Source organism: Impatiens glandulifera, chromosome 4, assembly GCF_907164915.1.
Source record: "Impatiens glandulifera chromosome 4, dImpGla2.1, whole genome shotgun sequence".
Lineage (NCBI taxonomy): Eukaryota > Viridiplantae > Streptophyta > Magnoliopsida > Ericales > Balsaminaceae > Impatiens > Impatiens glandulifera.
The window spans coordinates 8,674,726-8,701,632 of NC_061865.1; the positions used below are offsets into that span (position 1 = coordinate 8,674,726).

General features: G+C 27.3%; 3 protein-coding genes across 4 annotated transcripts; 1 reads left to right on the top strand and 2 right to left on the bottom strand.

The window, feature by feature from the left end:
- Positions 1–29: 29 nt before the first annotated feature.
- On the bottom strand, positions 30–877 carry LOC124934653 (putative F-box protein At1g67623). The gene is made up of 3 exons (XM_047475174.1): positions 780–877; positions 532–691; positions 30–434 (listed from the first exon to the last, which is right to left on the bottom strand). Exons 1-3 carry the CDS (start codon positions 875–877, stop codon positions 30–32), a joined length of 663 nt encoding a protein of 220 aa, XP_047331130.1.
- A 13,200-nt stretch (positions 878–14,077) lies between these two features.
- Positions 14,078–21,633, top strand: LOC124933785 (abscisic-aldehyde oxidase-like). The gene is made up of 10 exons (XM_047474229.1): positions 14,078–14,237; positions 14,305–15,897; positions 16,441–16,691; positions 17,056–17,265; positions 17,358–17,576; positions 18,311–19,282; positions 20,137–20,232; positions 20,377–20,475; positions 20,560–20,749; positions 21,244–21,633. Exons 1-10 carry the CDS (start codon positions 14,102–14,104, stop codon positions 21,468–21,470), a joined length of 3,993 nt encoding a protein of 1,330 aa, XP_047330185.1. The 5' UTR covers positions 14,078–14,101; the 3' UTR covers positions 21,471–21,633.
- An 844-nt stretch (positions 21,634–22,477) lies between these two features.
- LOC124936377 lies at positions 22,478–26,279 on the bottom strand. 2 transcript variants are annotated; one of them, XM_047476872.1, is made up of 6 exons: positions 25,937–26,279; positions 25,681–25,728; positions 25,111–25,248; positions 24,859–24,975; positions 24,001–24,063; positions 22,478–23,465 (listed from the first exon to the last, which is right to left on the bottom strand). In XM_047476872.1, the coding sequence occupies exons 1-6, from the start codon at positions 25,982–25,984 to the stop codon at positions 22,569–22,571; spliced, it is 1,311 nt and encodes a 436-aa protein (XP_047332828.1). In that variant the 5' UTR covers positions 25,985–26,279; the 3' UTR covers positions 22,478–22,568. The 2 variants fall into 2 exon arrangements, with proteins under 2 accessions (XP_047332828.1, XP_047332829.1); XM_047476873.1 differs by lacking the exon at positions 25,681–25,728.
- Positions 26,280–26,907: the final 628 nt, after the last annotated feature.

Consider the following 26,907-nt stretch of genomic DNA (forward strand, 5'->3'; position numbering starts at 1 on the left):
GAAAATAATAAAAAAATCGATAAAAACATTCAACGATCAATTCCAAGAGAAGACATTAAATAATCAAGCTCCCTGTCGCATTTGCATGCCTTGCATTCTACATTATCATCACCATCTTCAACTGGCCACGTAAATCTCCACTTCTTTTGATAATTGTTGTCGTGATTTAAACAACAAACCACATCTTTATTCATGATTGTCGGAATGTTCGTCCATAACATGTATATGAAAAGAACCATCTCTTTACGACACTTCCATAATATTCCTTTAAGAATATTTTGGTTTAGAATCTCAATCCCTTTTTTATTTGATTCTGTATCTCCAAAAAGGGAGATAATTCCAATTACATAGAGGGCTCCCGCGTGTCCATAATTTGCCGCCTTTTGTAAATAATCCAATCCATATTTAGTACCTTTATCGCTAAAATAGTCCACCTTTACAAACACATGAACAAAAATATATAATCACTTAATATAGAATATTAAAAATATATATATGAAACTCATTATTCATATCCAATAATTTAATTACCATTCCTTGTCTATAAAAGGCTTCTGAATTATGACATTGTATGCATCGTTCCAATAGAATTTGTTGTTTATCTTTGTTCCACGGAACTAACTCTATACCTTTTAAAGACATGATTTGATATATAAAATCATTGTCGCCTAATTCGTTCAAGGTCTTGCAGCTACAAGAATTAAGAAAAAGAATTAAACGTTATCAAGTTATCAAGAGAAAAAGATAAAATAACTAAATATGTGTTTGTTTATTCATACACGGTTTTTGCCCTAAGAAAATCAGAATGAGATGATGCAGATAGAGAAGCTAAGATGTCGATCACCAAATCATTTGGGAGGGAAAGCATGTTGGTCATAATCAATGATTCATCTCTATTGTAGATATCTCCTCCCTTTGTGATGGTTGAATTCTCCATAAGAATAAGAGATAAATTGTCAGTGTTTCGTGAATATATATAGAAAAAAAGAGAAGAGAGAAAGTCAATATATAAATAGGAAAGTGTTGTTCGTGAATATATATAGAAAAAGAGAGAAGAGAGAAAGTCAATATATAAATAGGAAGAGTCTATACATATTCAAATATTAAAAATTATTTGGTTTTAATCAATTAACTACATCCAAATTCATTGTATTTTACAACATGTACATTAAAACAAATACAATATCAAACATCTATAAATGTTTATATTAATCAATGAGTCTCTTCGGATTAGGAATTAGAATTAGAATTAGGATTAGGAAGTTATATATATAAGTTTAATGGTTTTATATACTGAAAGATAAAAAAATTAGTAATAATTTTAGGAAAGATAAATATTATTATTATATATATATATATATATATATATATATATTCTTTTTTAGATATAATATAAATATTTATATATAAAATAAATAAATATGTAATATTATATATATATATATATAAAAATATAAATTATTAATAAGACAATATATATTTTATATAATTAAAAAGAAAAATAATATTTATGTAAAATTAATTACAAAAGAATATATATATATATATATATATATATATATATATATATATATATATATATATATATATATTAAGAGAAAATTTAGATGATTGAGTCTTCCTAATTTTGAATTAAACATTATTTTTTTTATATATATTTGGGTTATTTAAAAATTACAGATTTAGTGGTGATTTTGAGGATTGAAAATTTTATATATAGAGTAAAATGTATTAATATATAATGATAATATATTTTTTTTAAATAAAAATTATTTTAATATTTTAATTAATTAATAAAATAATAGATAAATATAAATATAAATATAAATATAAATATAAATATAAATATAAATATAAATATAAATATAAATACATTTTAATTGTGATCGTTGAATTCTCCATCAGATAAATTATCCGTTCGTGAATATATATAGAAAAAGAGAAGAGAGAAAGTCAATATATAAATAAGAAGAGTCTATACATATTGAAATATTAAAAATTATTTGGTTTTAATCAATTAACTACATTCAAATTCATTCAAATTCATTGTATTTTGCAACATGTACATTGAAACAAATAAAAAATCAAACATCTATAAATGTTTATATTAATCGATGAGTCTTTTCGGATTAGGAATTAGGAATTAGAATTAAAATTAAAATTAGAATTTGGATTAGGATTAGGAATAGAAAGTTATATATATAAATTCAATGGTTTTATATACTAAAAGATAAAAAAATTAGTAATAATTTTAGGAAAGATAAATATTATTATTATTATTATTATTATTATTATATATATATATATATAGTCTTTTTAATATATTATAAATATTTATATATAAAATAAATAAACATGTAATATTATATATATATATATAAATATAAATTATTAATAAGACAATATATATTTTATATAATTAAAAAGAAAAATAATATTTATCTAAAATTAATTACAAAAGAATATATATATATATATATATATATATATATATATTAAGAGAAAATTTAAATGATTGAGTCTTCCTAATTTTGAATTAAACATTATTTTTTTTATATATATTTGGGTTATTTAAAAATGACAGATTTAGTGGTGTTTTTGAGGATTGAAAATTTTATATATAGAGTAAAATGTATTAATATATAATGATAATATATTTTTTTAAAATAAAAATTATTTAATATTTTAATTAATTAATAAAATAATAGATAAAAGAGATAAAGAATAAATATAAATATAAATATAAATATAAATATAAATATAAATATAAATATAAATATAAATATAAATATAAATATAAATATAAATATAAATATAAATATAAATATAAATATAAATATAAATATATTTTAATTGTAGTTGTTGAATTCTCTATCAGATTAAAAGAGATAAATTATCCATATTCTTCGTGAATATATATAAAAAAAAGAGAGAAGAGAGAAAGTCAATATATAAATAAGAAGAGTCTATACATATTGAAATATTAGAAATTATTTGATTTTAATCAATTAAATACATCCAAATTCATTGTATTTTGCAACATGTACATTGAAACAAATACAATATCAAACATCTATCTATAAATGTTTATATTAATAAATGAGTCTCTTCAAATTAGGAATTAGAAATTAGAAATTTGAATTTGAATTAGGAATAGGAACTTATATATATATAAGTTCAATGGTTTTATATACTGAAAGATATAAAAAATAGTAATAATTTTAGGAAAGATAAATATTATTATTATTATTATTTTATATATATATGAAGAGTGATTGAGAGAGAGAATTTGGTGAGGGAATGACGTGGCATCACATTCAATGATTCATTAAGTGAGAGGAAAGAGAAAAAAGAGAGAAATTATTTGATTTTTTCAGAATAAGATTATGCCAAGTCATTTTCTCACCAAATTCCCTCACCTAATTATTTCTCTCTCTATATATATATATAGTCTTTTTAAATATATTATAAATATTTATATATAAAATAAATAAATATGTAATATTATATATATATATATATATAAATATAAATTATTAATAAGACAATATATATTTTATATAATTAAAAAGAAAAATAATATTTCTGTAAAATTAATTACAAAAGAATATATATATATATATATATATATATATATATATATATATAGAAAATTTAGATGATTGAGTCTTCCTAATTTTGAATTAAACATTATTTTTTATATATATATTTGGGTTATTTAAAAGTTACAGATTGAGTGGTGATTTTAAGGATTGAAAATTTTATATATAGAGTAAAATGTATTAATATATAATGATAATATATTTTTTTTAAAATAAAAATTATTTTAATATTTTAATTAATTAATAAAATAATAGATAAAAGAGATGAAGAATAAATATAAATATAAATATAAATATAAATATAAATATAAATATAAATATAAATATAAATATAAATATAAATATAAATATAAATATAAATATAAATATAAATATAAATATAATTATAAATATAAATATAAATATAAATATAAATATAAATATAAATATAAATATAAATATAAATATAAATATAAATATATTTTAATTGTGATTGTTGAATTCTCCATCAGAAGAGATAAATTATCCGTTCGTGAATATATATAGAAAAAGAGAAGAGAGAAAGTCAATATATAAATAAGAAGAGTCTATACATATTGAAATATTAAAAATTATTTGGTTTTAATCAATTAACTACATTCAAATTCATTGTATTTTGCAACATGTACATTGAAACAAATACAATATCAAACATCTATAAATGTTTATATTAATCGATAAGTCTTTTCGGATTAGAAATTAGGAATTAGAATTATAATTTGGATTAGGATTAGGAATAGAAAGTTATATATATAAGTTCAATTGTTTTATACACTGAAAGATAAAAAAATTAGTAATAATTTTAGGAAAGATAAATATTATTATTATTATTATTATATATATATATATATATATATATATATATATATATATAGTCTTTTTAGATATATTATAAATATATATATATAAGATAAATAAACATGTAATATTATATATATATATATATAAATATAAATTATTAATAAGACAATATATATTTTATATAATTAAAAAGAAAAATAATATTTATGTAAAATTAATTACAAAAGAATATATATATATATATATATATATATATATATATATATATATATATATATATATATATATATATATTAAGAGAAAATTTAGATGACCGAGTCTTCCTAATTTTGAATTAAACATTATTTTTTATATATATATTTGGGTTATTTAAAAATTTCAGATTTAGTGGTGATTTTAAGGATTGAAAATTTTATATATAGAGTAAAATGTATTAATATATAATGATAATATATTTTTTTAAAATAAATATTATTTAATATTTTAATTAATTAATAAAATAATAGATAAAAGAGATGAAGAATAAATATAAATATAAATATAAATATAAATATAAATATAAATATAAATATAAAAAGTCAACAAGCACCACATATATATAGTAAACGTTATACATATATTTTTTTCTCTTACCTTCTTTTTTTTCTATATATTTCCTTACTATATATCATCTAAAAATAATTTATATTAATATTAATTTAAGATATAATTTTATTTTATTCTATAAAGGCACCTTCATCATTTTAATCATTGATTAATAATAAAAAATGATTTAGGAAACTCCAAAGTAACCTAAGTCAGGTTACTAAAAAGATATTCATTATGGGATTAGTAAGGGATTGCTTCATATTTAAAATAGATCATTCAAGCGGATAAGTTAAGTTGAGAAAGAGCTGGTTGAATCAAAATTATTTTGTTATATATATATATATATATATATATATATATATATATATATATATATATATATATATATATATATATATTTTAAAAATACACTTACCTTTATAATTTTATATTAATTTATTATCTTTTATATATATATATATATATATATATATATATATTATATTATTTTTAATACATTTATCTTTTATTATACATTTGAGTATAAATAATTTTTATGTTAATATAAAAATTAACTAATTGATAATAAATATTAAATATTTTTTATATATATATATATTTAATAATAATAATGTTTAAAGTCAACAAGTATTAATCCACGTCATCATCAAATATATAATTCAGGTCATCATGTATTTTCTCTCTTCTCTCTCAATCTTTTTTTTCTTAATTAAATTTTGTTTCCATTACTATATATATAGAACCAATTCCTGTTCTACCCACCTTTTAAAAAATTTTCCCAAATTACACACATTTTCATTCACTTTCTCAAATTACTCACATTTCTCTCTCTAAATCATTAATTATTTTTTTAATTACACATCTTCCACGCTAATACACTCATTACTCTATTTTATAAATATAAATATATAATTAAATTAATAATACATTTATTAAATAAAATATATTACATTAATATTAAAATAACACACATATATAAATATACCATATAATTAAAATTAAACATTATAAATTAAATAATTTAAATAAATATTATACACTAAAATAAAATACATTACATAAAATTCTAATATTATATATTAAAATAACACATATATTACATAAATATTAAAATAACACATCTATTTTATTTTTAATTAATTTTATAAATATAATATATATAATTAATATTAAACATTATAAATTAAATAATTCAAATAAATATTATAAACTAAAATAAAATATTATACATTAAATAAAATACATTACATAAAATTTTGATATTATATATTAAAATAAAATATATTATATTATATTATATAAATATTAAAATAATACTTATATTACATAAATATTAAAATAAGACTTCTATTTTACGTAAATGTGTTAAATATTATAAATATTTTAAAATTTATATAATTTATTTTATTTTAAGGTTTTTAAATTGATTACTTTTATAAATATTTTAAAGTTTAGTTAATTTATTTTAAAGTTTTATTTTATTTTATTTTAAGTTTATTTTATATATTTTATTTTAGTTTATAATATTTATTTTAATTATTTAGTTTAGTATATTTAGTTTTAATTATATATATTATATTTATAAAATTAAGTACAAATAAAATATATATATATATTATTTTAATATATATATGTAATATATGTGTTATTTTATTATTTATATAATATAATATATTTTATTTTAATATATAATATTAAAGGTTTATGTAATATATTTTATTTTAGTTTATAATATTATTTTAAATTATTTAATTTATAATGTTTATTTTTAATTATATATTATATTTATAAAATTAAGTAAAAATAATATATATATATTATTTTAATATTAATGTAATATATTTTATTTAATATGTGTATTATTAATTTTAATTATATATATTTATAAAATAGAGTAATTAGTGGATTAATGTGAAAGATGTGTAATTAAAAGGATAATATAGATTTAGAGAGAAAAAAGTGAGCAGTTTGGGAAAATGGGTAGTTTGAGAAAAGTTATTTAAAAGGTGTGTAGAACAAGAATTGGTTCATATATATATATATATATATATTTTTTACCATATATCATTTAAAAAATTATTTATATTAATATTAATTCAAGATATAAATATATATATATATATTTTTGTGTTATAAATGCATCTACCTTCATCATTTTTATATTTATTTTATTTATATGTATATATAAACAATTTTTTATAAATGCACCTACCCTCATAATTTTATATTTATTTATTACCTTATATATATATATATATTATATTATTTTTCATAATTAATTTTATATAAATACATTTTATCTTTTATCATACATTTTTTTCTCTCATCATATATATATATATATTATATTTTCTTTATGAGTATAAATAACTTTTATGTTAATATAAAAATTAACTAATTGGTAATAAATATTAAATAAAAAATATATATACATACACAAAATAATAAAATTATTTCAACAATCATAACTCATAAGTGGTCTAACGGTTTAAGTGTTCACATTTAATGTTGAAGACTATGGTTCGGATTCCAAATCATTCTTGACTATAATATATGGTGATAAAAATTTTACACAAATGATAGACATCTGAAAATGTAAGGTCGGAATTAATGGTTGGTTTGACGAGCATTTGAAAGTCTGAAATCACGAGATAGAGGTCGGGTGGTGGGTGATTTGTCGTGTGTGAGGTCGGAATTAGTGGTTGGTATGACGAGCATTTGAAAGTGTGAGGTCGGGTGATGGGTGATTTGTCTGTGATCAATTGGAATTGGTTGTTGATTTGTTGAAGTGGGAGTAAAAGAGAAGTTGACTCAAATTGGTGAGTGATTTGTCGAAAAATATAAACATATGAAAAAGTGTAAGTCACAAGATTAGGGTCTCGACTAAGATTGGTGGTGGTTTTTCGAAAGGATAATATCAGGGTCAGTTAAATGGTTAAGTGGGTGTCAAAAAAATAAAATATATATTAATATTAAGTTTAAGATTAATCTTAATTTTATTTAAAATATTTATAAATAAATAATATTTTATATATATTCTTATCCATAGATAATTATATATGATTTCACATAAATATAAATATAAATACTACAATAACTCACACAATCATAAATATATTTTGATAAATTGTCCATATTATTGCTAATGGATGGGAAATGAAATATCTAGATATTTCTTAATATAATCCTAATTGATTTGCATAATTCAACTTTATTTATTATTTAATAAGACAATATTTGATATGAGAAGTGAGTTATTTTAGGAAATTAGTCATAATGATATTATTTACTATTTTAAAATATTACAAATAATAAAGTAAATGTAATATAATATTTTATTTGAGTATTTGAATGATTTCAAATAATATTTAAAATTGATTCTCAGAATCTACTACAAAATATAAAAGTTATATTTTTTTTTCTTATTTTCAACAATTTGATAAAAGTAATATTTAAAATTGATCATTGTATATTAAAATAAATATTAATTTCTCATTTCACCACTATAAATACTCCATAAAGACTACTCTATTTTTCACACAACAATCAAATAATAATATAATACAATGGCTTCCCACCTCAAATTTCTCTCCGCCCTTACTCTTTTATTTGTATACTCTCTATTTATTCTCAACAATGTTTCCGGTGAAGGTGAAAATCTTCACATATTATTGATTTGTTTTTCATCTTTAAATTTAACTATATAAATATGATTACATTTTAACTGGGTTATTATGTACGGGGAATTTTATGTTTATCTTGTATTTTCTACTTTTTTTTTTTTTTTTGTGACACTTTTTTCCTTTTACAGTTGAAATTCTAAAAAGTTGTTTTCTTAGGCTTCAACTTCCTTCTTTTTAGAACCTAACCATCCACTATACTATTTTAGTAAGTGAAAACTTTAGTTTATATACCCATGTTTTGTTAGATTGTTATTCATCTCATAAAAGTTACATGACAAGTACTTTCAATACACAATCTTAAACATGAATTGATTTTATTTACATGTATACATTATATATACTCACTTCTTTTGATTTCATTTGATTTTATTATAGAATTGAACCAGCAACAATGGATGAAGAAAATAAATGTACATTTATGCAAACCAGATTATACTTGTAAAAAATTTAAACCATGCTATTGTTGTTGGCCAAGTGCGCATATAAGTTCACCGTGCTACACTACAGAAGCAGAATGTTTATCATCATGCCCATGGTCATAATCATGACCCATAACCATGTGCTATACTATATTAAACAAAATAAGTATGTTTATTGTCAACCCATGATATGAAATATAAAATGACAAACTTCACATAATCCTGTTTTTTCTAATTTCAGTGTCAAATGATAATTTTAATTAACAAGATAAATTAGATATATTCAATCATGATATGTGTTTGGATTGAATCTTGACAGAGCTCTAATTTATTTCGGTATAAAAGAGAGAATAATTTGGTCAAATTGTAAGATGTATGTCTTTTATCATCCATCTACATCTACATATATTTGGTTGATAGGCCAAACATTTAATTAAACATTAGGTAGAGACAATCTCGATTTTTTTTTTGGTAGATAATAGTTGAAGGATACTAAAAAAAATCTCCATTTCAGAATCGTGAAAATCTCACAAGGCTTCCTCTTTAATTCTTTTAAAGTCATTGGATATTTTTTTTTAATTCTTTTAAAATGGCTTCTTTTTTAATTCTTTTAAAATGGCTTCTTTTTTAATTCTTTTGAAATCATTGATCATTTTCCTCATTCGAGATAATCCAAACAAGAGAACAAAGAATAAATATCACAATATTATCAAGGTTGTCAAGAGATAAATTTTAAATTTTCACATCTGAGCACCTCATCCAACCATGAACATTATCAAAATATACGTTGATCAGCATCCAATATTGAAAATTCATTTCTCAATAATGCAAGAGTCCATTATCCATTCAAACCAAATATTATCTAAACATAATTATGAGAGAAATGTTTTGTACACGTCATTTATCTGCTAATATCTATATATATTAATTGTAAAGAAATTACAATCAAGACTTCGATAATTGATCGTGAAAAACTTTTTAGAAAGTGAATAAAGAATTGGAAAATAAAACAAACTTAAATGAAATTATGTCTACTGTACTTCTTAAAATAAGAACGCAATTACAACTTATATAAAATAAATAAAACTTAAACATTAAACTAAAAAACATGAAGAATCTCATTTCTAAGACAAAGAGACTCTTAAAAAACAAAATACACATTAATTATTATTATTATTATTATTATTATTATTATTATTATTATTATTACTTTAATTTATAACATTAATCTCTTTCCTAAATAATTTTAGTTTATATATATATATATTTAGTCATTAATTTTATATAAATTGTTTTATAAATATTTTTTATATTTTTGATAAAATAAAAAGTTATGTATATTTTAATTTATTTCTAACAAATTTATTTTAAAAACCAATATCGAATGTTTATCTCTCCTAATAAATATATTTATCTCTCCTAATAAATATATATATATATTAATTTCTTCTCTCTTCATATTTTTTTATATTTTCTCTATAATTTTATAATACTATATATATGTTTTTATCTCTCACAATTTAAAATTTATTAGATAAAAAAATAAAAAAATTTATTTCTCTACTCTCCCTTTTTATATTTTATTCTTTTTCCAACAAATAACTTGATGTCACGTTTTTTCTATCCTCATATTGCACCCTCCATTTCATCTTTCATATCTCTTCTCTTTAGCATTTTAAAATGTGAGGTCACGAGATGGAGGTTGGGTGGTGGGTGATTTATCGAGTGTGAGATCGGAATTAGTTATTGGTTTGACGAGCATTTGAAAGTGTGATTCACGAGATGAAGGTCGGGTGGTTGGTAGTTTGTCGAGTGTGAGGTTAGAATTAGTGGTTGGTTTGACGAGCATTTGAAAGTGTGAGGTCACGAGATGGAGGTCGGGTGGTAAGTGAGTTGTCGAGTGTGATGTCGGAATTAGTTGTTAGTTTGGTGAGCATTTGAAAGTGTGAGGTCACGAGATGAAGGTCGGGTTGTGGTAGTTTGTCGAGTGTGAGATCGAAATTAGTGGTTTGTTTGACGAGCATTTGAAAGTGTGAGGTCACGAGATGTAGGTCGTGTGGTGGGTGGTTTATCGAGTGTGAGGTAGGAATTATTGATTGATGTGATGAGGATTTGAAAGTGTGAGGTCACGAGATGGAGGTCGGGTGGTGGGTGATTTGTTGAGTGTAAGGTCGGAATTAGTTGTTAATTTGGAGAGCATTTGAAAGTGTGAGGTCACGAGATGGAGGTCAGGTGGTGGGTGATTTGTCGAATGTGGGGTCAGAATTAGTTATTGGTTTGACCAGCATTTGAAAGTGTGAGGTCACGAGATGAAGGTCGGGTTGTGGTAGTTTGTCAAGTGTGAGGTCAGAATTAGTGGTTGGTTTGACGAGCATTTGAAAGTGTGATGTCAAGAGATGAAGGTCGTGTGGTGGGTGGTTTATCTAGTGTGAGGTAGGAATTGTTGATTGATGTGGTGAGGATTTGAAAGTGTGAGGTCACGAGATGGAGGTCGGGTGGTGGGTGGTTTGTTGAGTGTGAGGTCAGAATTAGTTGTTGGTTTGGCGAACATTTGAAAGTGTGAGGTCACGAGATGGAGGTCGGGTGGTGGGTGATTTGTCGAGTGTGAGGTCAGAGTTGTTTGTCGAGTGTGAGGTCAGAATTAGTGGTTTGTTTGACGAACATTTGAAAATGTGAGGTCACGAGATGGAGGTCGGGTGGTGGGTATTTTATCGAGTGTGAGGTCGGAATTATTAATTGATTTGACGAGCATTTGAAAGTGTGTGGTCAAGAGATAGAGGTCGGGTGGTGGGTGGTTTGTCGAGTGTGAGGTCAGAATTAGTTGTTGGTTTGATGAACATTTAAAAGTGCGAGGTCATGAGATGGAGGTCGGGTGGTGGGTGATTTGTCGAGTGTGAGGTCGGAATTAAGATCAGTGGTTGAGTTTGACGAGAGATAAGAGATGTATCATCAATTGAGTTCGACTAAGATTGGTGGGTAGTTCCCCTGGGGGATAAAAAAATATATGTAAAAGTGTGAGTCATAATATGATGGTCAATTGAAGGGTTAAGTGGGGTGTCGAAAGGACAAAATATATGTTAACATTACGTTTAAGATTAAACTCATCTAAAATAAATAATATTTTTAATATATTTTTATCCATGTAAATGTACAATGATTTATACTAGTTAAGTTAAAGTTCTTTAACTAAAAAAAGACAAATATTGTTTTAATTTTTTTATATCATCACTCTTTGTCAATATGAAAAATTGTGTTCATATATAACACATGCTAATATTTTTAGATACATTAATAACTAAAAAAACTAGATAATATTTTTTAAACATTAATATTGTATATCTATTAAATAAAATAAACTAATATATAATAATTAAAAATTATTTAGATTCAATCACATATTAATAATCAAACTATGCTCGTTATTTTTATATGTTTTTGATAATTTATAACATACTGTGACCATTTTCTCAATAGAATGAATTTTCAAACTCAATATACATCAATTTCAAATAATTAACCATTTACTTATAAAATATATCATTCAAGTCATTTAAAACAATAAAATACTTTTTATTTAAATAAAAAAAAAATATAATTTATTATATACCAAAAAGAATTTCACACAAATAATCCCAAATAATAACTTATAACAAATCATATTACTTAAAATAACTACTTAATGGATTGGTCACATGAATATTCAATACAAAATCACAAAAAGATCTTATAATAAATATATATGTACTTTCAAAAGTACTCAATTCTATACTATATATAGGTAATTTCCTTCTTTTTGAACAGACAAAGAGAAAAACATGTTTTCTAACCCATTAAATTAGAAGTAGTTGACCTCCATTATTATATACTTTTTAAATCATACATTGTATTTAATAATTATTTTTTTATATATTTTTTTTAAATTATTTGTTTTATCACGTAATCAAAATGTGAGCTAAACTATGAAAATAATTTTATTATGTTTGGTAAAAAAATAATAATATAGAAAGTAATCTAGATGATAAAATGAAACCATTTTTAAAATAAATAGAGCTAAAATCATACAATAATTTAAACTATAATTCAAAAAAAAAAAAGAATTCATAAATTATATCAAAAAAAAATAACATTATAATCTCAATATTTCAAAACAAATAATAATTCAAATTATCATAATAAAAAATATACAATTATATAAGAGAGAATAAGAATCTATTAGGAAGGTTAGGTATCATTTGATGCTATAATTTTTTTTATTTTAATATTAAAAAAATAGTTAATTAATTATTTTTTTATAAGTTTGGTGGTATAAATTTCAAACTTTAATAAAAAAATATCTTTTTTAATATTAGACAGTACACACTTAGATTTTTTTTTTTACTTATTATCCAAATTTTAATATATATATATATATATATATATTTTTTATCTTTCTATCTTTTTTTTATCCACCAAAATATCTTTTAGTTAATATACCCTCTCATCTTCCTATCTTATCTATTCAAATAATAAAATAGTCATTCAATTTAAAAAACAAAATTTGACAAAAAAAAAAGTTAAATAAATTTTTTTTTTGAAATTTGATAAAATGAGATTAATAATTCCCTTATTTGCCCTTCGGACAAAATTACTCCGTCGTGTAACGCGATGAAACCCTAATTCGTTGAGTGTGTCGTCGCGAAACGGAGGTATTTTTGTCCGATAAATAAGAAGTGGTCATTTACACAATTTTTGTTAAGCTCGGTCATCTGTACAATTTTTATTAGACGCTTGTCGTGCTCAATTTTTTTTATATATATCCACTCTTTTATTTATTAAAAAGTGATTATGACAATCATTAAGAAAGTGATTATGATAATCATTAAGAATTTATTTATTTATTGAGTCAACATCATCATATCATAATAAGACATTATTTGAAAAGTCTTCATTACAGAATATATGGCCCGAATATATAGCCATGGCTGAAGAAAAGCTTCATCAATCGACTACAATGGAAGAAGAAGCTCTGGTTTTCGCTATCAATGGAGAGAGATTCGAGGTTTCCAATTTTGATCCTTCAATTACCTTGCTTGAGTATTTGCGTTCTCACACTCGTTTCAAGAGTGTCAAGCTCAGTTGCGGTGAAGGTTAGCCGATGATTGTTTGAGAATTAGATCGTCTCTTTTCTTAATTCTGTTGTTTACACATATACAGGTGGTTGTGGTGCATGTGTTGTTCTATTATCGAGATATGATTCTGATAACGATGAAGTGAAGAGTTTCACTGTAAGTTCATGCTTAACACTTCTTTGTAGTATCGATAAGTGTTCGATTACTACGAGTGAAGGATTGGGAAATAGTAGAGATGGATTTCATCCTATTCATGAGAGATTTGCAGGATTTCATGCTTCTCAATGTGGATTTTGTACGCCAGGTATGTGTATGTCACTTTTCTCTGCTATTGTCAATGCGGAAAAGATGCCTTCTAAGCTTACAGTTTCGGAAGCGGAATTGGCTATATCTGGTAATCTATGTCGTTGTACTGGTTATAGACCTATAGCTGATGCTTGTAAATCATTTGCTTCTGATGTTGATATGGAAGATTTAGGTCTTAATTCCTTTTGGAAAAAGGGAGATAGTAGTCATCTGAAAGCTGATAAACTACCATTTTATGACAGAGATAATCAGATTAACGTCTTCCCTCAGTTCTTGAAGAATGAATTGGGGGTTTTAAAGAGACAATCCTGGTATACACCGACTAGTTTGTTGGAACTTCAGGTAACATTGAAATCCATCTTGGCAGAAGACTCTGAAAGAGTGAAGTTAGTTGTGGGGAATACAGGAATGGGTTATTACAAGGAAATTGTCCCATTTCACAAGTATATTGATCTGAGGTATATACCCGAGCTTTCTGTAATCAGAATGGATCAGAATGGGATTGAAATTGGAGCTGCTATAACAATCTCTGAAGCTATTTCAGCTCTTAAGAAGGAAAACGAAGCAATGGGAGAAGGTGGTTCGGTGTTTCTAAAGATCGCTAACCACATGGAGAAAATTGCTTCTGGGTTTGTCCGAAACTCGGCTAGTATTGGTGGGAATTTGGTAATGGCGCAAAGGAAACATTTTCCTTCTGATATCGTCACCATACTTCTCGCTGTCGGATCAACAGTGAAACTGCAAATTGATTCAAAATTGGAGACAGTTTTGTTGGAAGAATTCCTGGAATGGCCTCCATTAAACTTTGGAAGTGTGCTTTTGAGTATTCAAATCCCGCATAACCAGTCTAATAAAATTGGAAACAAAGTATTTTTTGAAACCTATCGCGCATCACCACGGCCATTGGGCAATGCATTGCCATATCTCAATGCTGCATTCCTAGCTGAAGTCTCTCATTGTGAAACTACTAATGGAGTGATTATTAACAATATTCGCTTGGCTTTTGGGGCTTATGGGGTCAAACATGCAATAAGGGCGAGAAAAATTGAGGAATTTTTAGTTGGGAAGAAGTCTTTAAGATTAGAGGATCTATTGGAAGCTATTACATTGCTGAGAGGCAGTATTATTCCTGAAGTTGACACAACACATGCTGCTTATAGGTGTAGCCTTGCTGTTAGTTTTCTTTTTGAGTTCCTTCATCCATTAATTAATGCTCGTGATGGATTAGTGGAAGATTCTTTGGAGAAGACATTCGACCGTAATGAAGATCCAGGATTGCTTTTATCTGGAAGCCAGATGGTTGAATCAAATCAGAAATACTATCCTGTAGGGAAGCCTATAGAAAAAACTGGAGCTACCATCCAAGCTTCTGGTTCGTTTTTTGATATGTTCTTCTATGTCAATTCAATATCAGTTTTAGCATGCTAGTTGGTATAAATTTATAAAGTAGTGTTATTAGTAGTAGTATCTCAATATGACAGCACAAAATTACTGATTATACTTTTAATTTGACTGACTTCTTTCAAAACTGTTACTTGCCTAAAGATCTAGGATTTGTAAAGAATTGTAGATGAGACTAAGAATGATCTAGGCCTGACAGAGATAATCCATTTATATATTATATATATAATCTGACTGAATTAATTCAAAACTGTTACCTACCAGCCTAGTGAAATAGGATTTGTAAAGAATTGTAGACAAGACTAAGAATGACCTAGGCCTGACAGAGATAATCCATATAAGTATTTGCCTGCTTACATGTTAAGAAAATATCATTTAAGCACAACGTGTAGGAAAAGTTCATTGCTCGGTTTAACTAAACATCATATGGCACAAGTTTCATCATTCCCAGTAATGAATTTTTCAATCACTACAAAGCTTTAACATTATCAATGATTCTTGGTCAATTATGTAGGTGAAGCTGTCTTCGTTGATGACATTCCTTCCCCACCAAGATGCCTTCATGCTGCATTTATTTATAGCACAAAGCCTTTGGCACGAGTAAAGTGTGTCAAAACTAACCCCGAGTTACTACCGGTGGATGTTATTTCCTTCCACGATATACCAAAAAGTGGGGCGAATGTAGGAGCGAAGACTATGTTTGGTCCGGAGCCTTTATTTGCAGATGAACTCACTATGGCTGCTGGGCAACCTCTTGCACTTGTGGTATTTCCATTTTTTCATTATATTTTTTTTCTTCTAATTGAGGTCCATTTAAGAAGAAACAATTATGAATGAAGAACAGTAATTTTTCCATTGAATATTACTGCTTTTGGTAATTTGAAAATTGTGTACAATTTTATTAACATATATATATGAAGACCAAAATCATGTAAAATAGGAGGCTGACTAGGCTGCCTCAGCAGTCAAAGTTGATGTGGCAGTTTTAAAGTGGCGTTCTGTATTATCTTAACAATTATGTCCCATCCATGATCCATATTGAGAACACAATGAATTGGAAATCAATTATGGTTCTTCAACAGATCATACTATTCTTTCCATTTACTTGAGCTATGAACTCTATATATAGGTGGCAGACACACAGAAGCATGCTGATATGGCAGCCAGCAGTGCAATAGTTGATTATGACTTTGAGAATCTTGAACCTCCAATTCTAACAGTCGAAGATGCAGTTCAGAGGTCTAGCTTTTTTGAAGTCCCTCCAATTATCTATCCAAAGCAGATTGGTGACTTCTCTAGAGGAATGGATGAAGCTGATCATAAAATTATCTCTGCTGAGGTACATTCAAATTGTGTGTTCTGTTTTTTTTAATGTTTCAACTTTTCACTTCATTCTCTATTTTGCTTGCTCGTTCAACTTTCATCATCCAGATTAGACTCGGGTCTCAATACTATTTCTACATGGAATCACAATGTGCACTCGCTATCCCAGATGAAGACAACTGCATGGTCATCTACAGTTCAATTCAATGTCCCGAGTATTTACATTCTGTCGTTGCAAGTTGCCTGGGTGTTCCTGACAATAATATCCGTGTGATAACAAGAAGAGTTGGAGGCGGCTTTGGTGGCAAGGCTATAAGAGCTATGCCTGTGAGTATTATGAATTACTAATTTAGATTTAAAATGTATTAAAACTTTTTCAAGTATCTTTTATTTGGTTCTTTGAATCATTTGAGAGAGAAACCCATTAGAGCAAAAGTATATGCGGTCATTTCAATGCTTGCATGTATTATCAATTCATAGAGTTTATTTGACATTAGTGATTTTATTTGACATGATGTGTATGACAATGTGTGTCTGTACCCATCACGGGTAACTCAAATTGCAAGTTGCTTGGACAAAATGGTTTACCACCTCCAGTCTCAATGTCCGATTCCCTGGTCATCACAAAGAATAATAAGTAGGCGTCTTTCCTTTTCATGGTCTAGGGATTGAAAAAAACTCTATCCAAGATCTTTTTTTTTCGGTGGAGTGTTTTTACATGGTGATATATTTCTCGCGATATGATTAAGAATCAATTATGTAATTCCCCTAGTAGTTGTTGTCCTGTGCATTTCTTGTGAGGAAACGATGTCTCATTTGATAATGCACTGCCCATTTGTCAAAAACGTTTTCGCATTTGTTATGAAGCCTTCTCAACCTTAGATGAATTATCCCTTTTGCATTGTTCATTTTGGGAGATTCATCTAGATAATAATCGGTACACTGTTCATATTATCATCCGATGGATCTTATGGAACACAAGATTTTTCTTTACATTGCTTTGCTTTGACTCTTTTTTTATGAAATTCAACTTATTTCAAAAGTATTTACTTATTTTTTAGGTTGCTACAGCATGTGCACTTGCTGCATACAAATTACAGCGCCCTGTACGAATATATGTCAATCGAAAAACCGACACAATAATGGTAGGAGGGAGACATCCTATGAAGATTACATATAGTGTTGGATTCAAATCCGATGGGAAGATCACAGCCCTTCATCTTGACATATTAATTAATGCAGGATTCACTCAAGATATCAGCCCCATTATGCCACACAACATTATGGGTCCACTTAGAAAGTATAATTGGGGCGCTTTATCATTTGATATGAAGGTTTGCAAAACAAATCTTTCGTCCAAGTCAGCTATGCGGGCCCCGGGGGAGGTCCAAGGATCATTTATTGCGGAAGCTGTGATAGAACATGTGGCATATGCTCTCTCCATTGAAGCTGATATCGTGAGGAAGAAAAACATGCACACTTTTGATAGTCTTAATATATTCTATGGGGTTAGTGCAGGCGAGTCCCATGAATACACTTTGCCTTCGATATACGATAAGTTGGCAGTTACTTCGCACCTAGATGAAAGGATCGAAAAGATAAAGGAATTCAATGGGAATAATAAGTGGAGGAAACGGGCTATCTCTCTTGTACCTATCATCCATGAGGTGTTTGTGAGAGCAACCCCGGGGAAAGTGAGTATCCTCAGCGATGGTTCTATCGTTGTGGAAGTTGGAGGGATTGAGCTCGGTCAAGGGCTTTGGACAAAAGTAAAGCAAATGACCGCATTTGCCCTTAGTTCAAACTTATGCAATGCGGATGGTGAGGATAATTTGTTGGATAAAGTACGAGTCGTGCAAGCCGACACTCTCAGTCTTGTACAAGGCGGTTTTACAGCTGGGAGTACTACATCGGAGTCGAGCTGTGAAGCTGTGAGACTTTGTTGTGATATTTTGGTTGAAAGATTGATGCCGATTAAGAAAAGTTTAAGTGAACAATCGGGATCTGTGAAATGGGAGACACTGATTACTACGGTATGCTCTTTCCACCATAGCTTCCATGTTAAGGAGATTTTTTTTTGGCTTAATATAGGTAGTTAGGATTATAACTGTCTAACCCAACTAAGAGGTTTACCAAGCCTGAGGTCTCAAGTTTGAACTCATTGGGTTTTTTAGAGTGGAGAATAAGAACAAAGAACCCCATAATATAAACTTCAAAATTAAAATACTTCAAATAAAATATCCCCTATCTATAGATATGACGGAAGTCTCATTGAAAGCACCTTGATTGAAGCAAGGGTAATGTCGGTGGGTAGTTAGGATTTCAACTGTCTTACCCACCCGATAGCTTAAATGACTAGAGTCTTAGCTCGATTCTTGTTGAAACCACCTTGATTGAAGAGGGGTAGTTAAAATTTCAACATTCTAACCCACTCGGTAGGTAGTTGAGATGACAAAAGTCTTGGACTAAGGGGTTGAACCTCTATTCTCTTTGAAAGGACATTAACTGATTTATTACTGTTATTTCATTAAAAAAGATCCCAAAGTGCATTTATAATGTTTTTTTTTAATTACCCGTAATCATTTGGTCTCTTAAGGCAACTCTTACCATTGGCATGTGGGGTTGCATTTATAATGTTTTGCAAAAAAAATTGAAAACACAAATGATTTTTCACAAAAATGAAACATTTTGTGAACAGAAGAAAAATCTATCTATAAAGCAAGAGTCTTGGACTAAGGGGTTATTGAAAACACCGTGAGATCTCCAGATTGAAAACACCTTGATTAAATTGATGGTCATGTCGGCTGTTGCAATTGTTTATTGAATTTTATTACAAGTATTTAATGTCTTTTGTTGATTTATTCATATTTATACATTATACAAACAGGGACATCTTCAATCTGTGAACTTTACAGCAAGTTCTTTCTATGTGCCTGTTATTGGGACTAACCACTACTTGAATTATGGTGCTGCTGTGAGCGAGGTATGTTATTTGTTTCTTCTTTTATTAATTATATATTTACTCAAATAACTCCAAATAACCGGATTTATTTTATAACTTAAATCGAAAGGAATTATTTGAAAATAAGCAGGTGATTCAGAGATAGTGCTGATTTTGGCATTGCAGGTGGAAGTAAACCTGTTGACAGGAGGAACAAGAATTCTTCAATCTGATATCATTTATGACTGCGGACAAAGCTTAAATCCAGCCGTTGATTTGGGACAGGTATCACATACTTCTGAAACCCAAAAGAGTGTTTTTTTTAATATTGATTATGAGAAACTAAATCTTAAGAGTTTTCCTTTTTAGATTGAGGGCGCGTTTGTACAAGGAATTGGTTTCTTCATGCTCGAAGAATATTTAACGAATTCAGATGGTTTGGTTGTCACGGACAGTACCTGGACTTATAAGATCCCAACCATCGACACCATTCCAAAACGGTTCAATGTTGAGATCCTAAACAGCAATCATCATAAAAATCGTGTTCTCTCTTCTAAAGGTATTTTCCTTTTTCTGATTCAATTAGATCGAAAACTGTTCAAAACAATTTCTTGGAAAAAGGGTTAAAATCTCATACATCTCAAGTAAGAGTAACAAATGTTTTTTTTTCTTTTCTCTTTTAGTTTTAAGAAGTTAGCATTCATTGTCCCCGTTTCAACTTAAGGTGTTCTTAGTGGGAATCAAACCGAACCATAGATTTTGGTTTCTTAGGATCTATTGTTTCTCCTAATTACTCGAACAAACAAATTTCCTATCCATTGTGAAACCCCTTGCATTTGAACACCTCATTTCTGACTACTAACCATAAAAAAGTTTTCATTGATCCAAAAAATTTGCTGGTGAACACCCATAAAAGTTACGACATTTTTTATCTTCATCCATGGGATTTCCGAATGAACTTATTTGGAAAGTAACCAATAATAATATCCATGAAGATCGAGCTAATGAAAAAACATTCTTTTCAAATAGATTTATATACGTGTTACTTTGCAGCTTCTGGAGAGCCACCTTTGCTTCTAGCAGCATCAGTTCATTGTGCAACAAGGGCAGCCATTAAAGAAGCTAGAAAACAGTTATCTTCTTGGAGGGGAAGAACATCGAATGAATCAGATTCCGCGTTTTTCCAGTTACCAGTTCCTGCTTCGATGCCAGTTGTTAAGGAACTATGTGGACTAGACAATGTAGAATGCTACTTAGAAAGTCTGATTTCCAGATGCTGAAAATTTCATTACCAGTTTTTTTCTTCTATATATTCCTGTACAAATAATGAGACCCTTTGAAGGTTATTCTATTTTATTTATCAGAGATTATATATGTAATTTAAATAAAGGAAGATACAATAAATTGTGTAATTTGATTTTTTTAAGTTAGAGTGTCACCTAATTAGTTATTGTCTCGGTTTGATTGTACTGAATTTTTTATTTTTAATTCGAGGTTTTCTCTCTAAAATAACTCTTCTCGAAAATGGAAGAAGAGATTTATGTTTTTTTTTCTAAATTGATAAAATATCTTATATAAATTATATAAATGATGCGGGACATTTTATTTGAGGTCAATTGTGATTTCGAACTTTTTTTTTTTTTACCTTATAATTTGAGAATTCTTATTATTAAAATTATATAAAATAAGTTTTGTTTTTAACTATTTTATCATTAACTTACTTTTTTACGTGACATTTATAAATAAAAAATTCAATGTCACTAATTTAAGTGATTTGAGTATTTTGATTACTAATTTTAAAGATTTGATAGTAAAAATTCTAAATTCGGTAACTAAATTAGTAATATTGATCTGATATTCATAAACGTCACATCGTTTTGTATAACTGTAAAATTAAATAAATAGTACATGAAGTTTAAAAGAAGTAAAAAATCTCAATTAGCCTCAATAATAGTCTCAATTTAAATATTTTTAATAGCCTCAATATAGAACTTGATGATCCAAAAACTTAAATTTATTTTTAAAATATGTCCTTGTCTTGAATCTCCAAGTAAAATATTTTAAAATATACAACTCTTTTCACAAATTAGAATGAGTGAATGATATTATTGATAAGCATGTATAGTTCAATGAATGTTGAAAATATATTGTAGCAACTATATAAATACAAATTTCAACACTAAAAAGTAGACAATATACATTATTTTAATAAAATTTAATTTAATCTATAAACCAAAAAACCTCCAATTAATCTGATAATACATAAAATAGGTGAAATAAAAAGATCAGGAACAACAAATAAAAACATTCAAAATGATGGCCATATCTTTCATATCACAATTCCTTGTCTCTTTCTAATAGTAACACAAAAGTTTATGCTATCTACTATAGTTACCTCTTACCCAATCATGAATAGGATCTCCAAATCTGGGTAAATGAAATTGTTGCTGATGAAGTGTTGTTGATCTATCAAAATCCAAATCTGCAGATGGAAACCCGTTTCTACCCTCGTTTGGGTGAAATCTTGGCGAATAGAATTGCCGCTCAAAATCAAAATCTGTATATGGAAGCCCATTTCTACCCTCGTTTGGGTGAAATCTTGGTGAATGCAATTGTCGCTCAAAATCAAAATCTGTAGATGGAAGCCCATTTCTATTGTCGTTTGGGTGAAATCTTGGTGAATGAAATTGTCGCTCAAAATCAAAGCTTGCAAATGGATCGACATTTCTATTGTGGTTTGGGTGAAACCTTGCCGAATGGAATTGTCGCTCAAAATCAAAGTTCGCAGATGGAACCACATTTCTAACTTCATTTGGGTGAAATATTGGCAAATGGAATTGTCTCTCAAAATCAAAGTTTGCGGATGGAAGCAAATTTCTACCGTCGATTGGGTGAAATCTTGGCGAACAGAATTGACGCTCAAAATCTAAGTTTGCAGATGGAAGCATATTTCTGCCATCGATTGGGTCAAATCTGGCTGATCGATTAAAATCAGAGTTTGCAGATGGAATGTGAGGATTGAAGTTAGCTCGACGATTAATTGGTGTTGCAGGAGATCTCCATCTATTGCTGTCAGAAGCCTTCTTGTGAGAATTAACAAGTTTAGAAGAAATGGCAGATTTCTTTCCCTTCGAGTGTTTAACTTTCTTATCAAGTTTCTGAATGGAAGCTTCTGATTGGGTTTTGGCCTTCTTGTGAGATTTAACAAGATCAGAAGGCGCGGGTTTCTTTCTCTTCGAATACTTAATTTGCTTATCAAGATTTCTTCTTTGTACCTGCAGATGAAATTGAAAACAAGACAATACATAATTATTCAAAATTAATACAGTTTTCAAATAGAACAAAATTTAAATTTGATCAACCAATAATTAAGATTTCTAAGCAACTCATGTTTGTCAAAATTCTATACCAAATGAAGTAAAAAATTACATTATAATATTACGATGATCTAAAAAATAATTTGAATATCAAATGAACTTAACAAAAATCACACTACAAGAACCTTGATGTAATAGGTAGTTGGTTACGATGATTCATGACCTCTTGATATATTCATGCCTGAGTTGATGATTTCATTTTTTATTTTGTGTATTTTTGGGGAGTAGAGGATTGATTTAGTTGATTCCTATCGTTTTGGATTTACGGGTCATTAATGTACTAGTGAACATGTAATTATTGTATTCATAATAACTAGCTTATTTATACAACTTTTAATATATTAAAAAAAGACTGAAAGAATCTCAGTGGTCTCACTGAAAATCGTTACCTTGTATAGCTACAATCGTTAGCTACAATCTTACTGGAAATTACCTTGTTTGCACTATAGTATGGAGGATTACTGATAGATTCTTCTGTCACTGGTCTTTTACATTTCTGCAAGGACATATACCATCATCATTTAACTCGAAAATTTATAAAAATAATAACTTGTATGATGAACATATGTCATACTCCCCAATTTGGAAACTATCGTATTAGTAGCACAATATTTCACAAATATAGACAACTGATTCATAAATAATTTTCCATAACCATCAAAACATCCTCCTTTCCAAGTGGAATAATAGAAAAGAAAAAAAAGATGTTCCTTATTGTATAAAAAAAAACATCTGATAAAACAGATAAGTCTCAGCCAAGGCAGGTATGTCTCATATAGCACTACAGTGATAGGAGGTGAAGAAATAGCTAAAGAACTGATACACAACCAAGATACTTCAAAAGCGAGCAATGGCTCATAAAATTCATTAGGTAATTATATACATGTACCTTCACATTGTTGTGACCCGTGACATCAAAGTGGAGTAGCACATAGCAAAGTCTGCCATAGCTTAGAATTACACTATGAAAAACCTTCTGGAGAAGATTCTGATAATGGAGGACATTGTATCATTGGATGTGAAGGGAAAGAATCAGTGTGATTTATAGATTAAGCAGTTTAGTGTGTGATTCATTTTGTTATGCTTTAATGTTGGTTTGTTTTGTTGATAAGGGTTGTGTTTTGTTTTTGTTTGTTTGTTTGATTTGATGTGAGTTGATTGCTTTGATTTTGTATTTTTGTGATAGATTGGATTAGTTTTTGTGTAGTGTGTGTGACTGGGAGGTTAGTAGAACTCCCACCGCCATGACCTCTAGGCTCAATATAAGAACTCATAAACAAAATAAGCTTACCGAGCCACTGTGACCCAACTCTCCACAGTTGTAACAAGAAAGTTCCCTCGGACCAGGATCATTGAAATCAGCACAACAAAGATGACCAGATCTCTTGCAAATATAGCATTTTATTTCCTGAAGTTTGGAACAAGAAGTAAGAAAGTAATATGGTTAGAGAAAAGACATCTAAAGGATTAAACAATATAATTAGCAAATTTTATACTAAGCATATGATCATATAAAAAACAAAAGGCCTGTATTTAAGAACACCTTTAAATCTTCATGAGAATAATCATTTGGGCAACAAAACATATAATGCCCAGCATTTCCACATTTTAAGCATATCCTAGAATTCTCGAAAATCTCCTCAGACTTTTCTGAACAATCTTTAGCATGCTGATCTCGTTTCTGATTATGGCAAAACAGAAACAAAAGAAAAACATAGTTAAAAACGTGATATTGGTGGAACAATAATACAAGAACTAGGGTTTTAGCAGAGTGAAATAATAAGGAATAACCTATTATAGGTAAAGTAGATCTGTAATACGAATTAGGGTTCTCTAAATAAAACCCTAATATGAATATACTATATAGGGTTAGCATCAATCTGTTTCCTCCATGTATACATGAAAACATTTCACCAGACAGAAAAACAAACATAAAAGTAGGGTTTTTACGCATAGTCAACATACTCTTCACAGTGGTATAGCATTACCCATCCATTATCTGAATGATCAAAATATCACGATTGCTGAATCTATAACTGATACTTTAAAACCAACAAAATAACAATACAATCTTCTTTAGTTCAGCATTATCAGGTGTGCAAGTTTTCTATACCTCGAGATCCTTGTCTGCAATCTTTTCTTCTTCAATTTGTACACCCACCTTAAAAATTAAGCATAAGAAACTACTACTACAACAGATAAACTATTATCTACCACCATTCAATCAAACCATACGAGGTAAATTCTAGGTCTAGATGATCAAAACAGAGCACATAATCTTATCATCTATCTAATTACTGTCTAATCTACAAAGGAACAAAGTCAAACGTTATAGAAATGGATTAACAGAGTTCAATTAAAGTTCTTACGATCATTTCTTGTGTTTCCATATTCGCCTTGCTCTTGAATATGTTCATCTGGTAACCGTCCGTTCAATTTCTTGGTTCAATGAAGCCCGGTTCAAATTAGAAGACGGCAGATGCTAGTAAGCCTCTCCTTTAATATCATTACTAGATACAAAAATTATATGGTTTCAACAGAATTTGTAGTGGACCGGTTTGAGATTCTTGTTCCAACGAATCAACAGTTGGGTTTCTTTCACCAGAGTAAAATGAGATGAATTTCCATAAGGAGGAGGAGAAAGACGAAGAAATTGCATGCGCGCCCTGTGTTTGATTTGGGGATTTCGGAAGGAAGAAGAAATACAGCAGACACTTGTCTGTGTATTTATGTGAATCTAGGTTGTCCAAAAATCTATTAATGTTTTTGAAAAGCTTAAAAAATATTAAAAAAAATAATAATTCAAATAAAAGATTCTAAATTGTCTATCTATTTATGTGAATCATGTTTATGCTAATATTGAATGTTTATCATTGTGTTTTGAAATAGTGTTAAACTAAATATAATTTTTGTTTACAAGGTGATAACTCAGGAATTTGGGAGAGAATGACTTGTCATTACATCACGGCTAGAGAAATGATTAAAATCTTATTAAGATTGAGAGAAGAGATAAAAAATTTGTTATTATTTTTCAACCAATCAAATAGGGTCACGTCAACTCTTTGTACGACAGTTATGTGTATAACAACTATCGTCTAAAACGAACATCATACGAGAAGTGATGTATAACAACTCTTTATAGATCAGAAATAGTATAATCACACGAGAGCTGATGTACACCAACTTTTTATACACATAAACTATCGTCTCACTTTTATATTAATTTTTTTCTTTTATTTTTGTTAGGTTAAAATATTTTTTTACTTTTTTTTCTTCATATTTATTAGATACGTTACTATATTATTATTTTTTTAATTTTAATCTTATATTTTTTTAATAA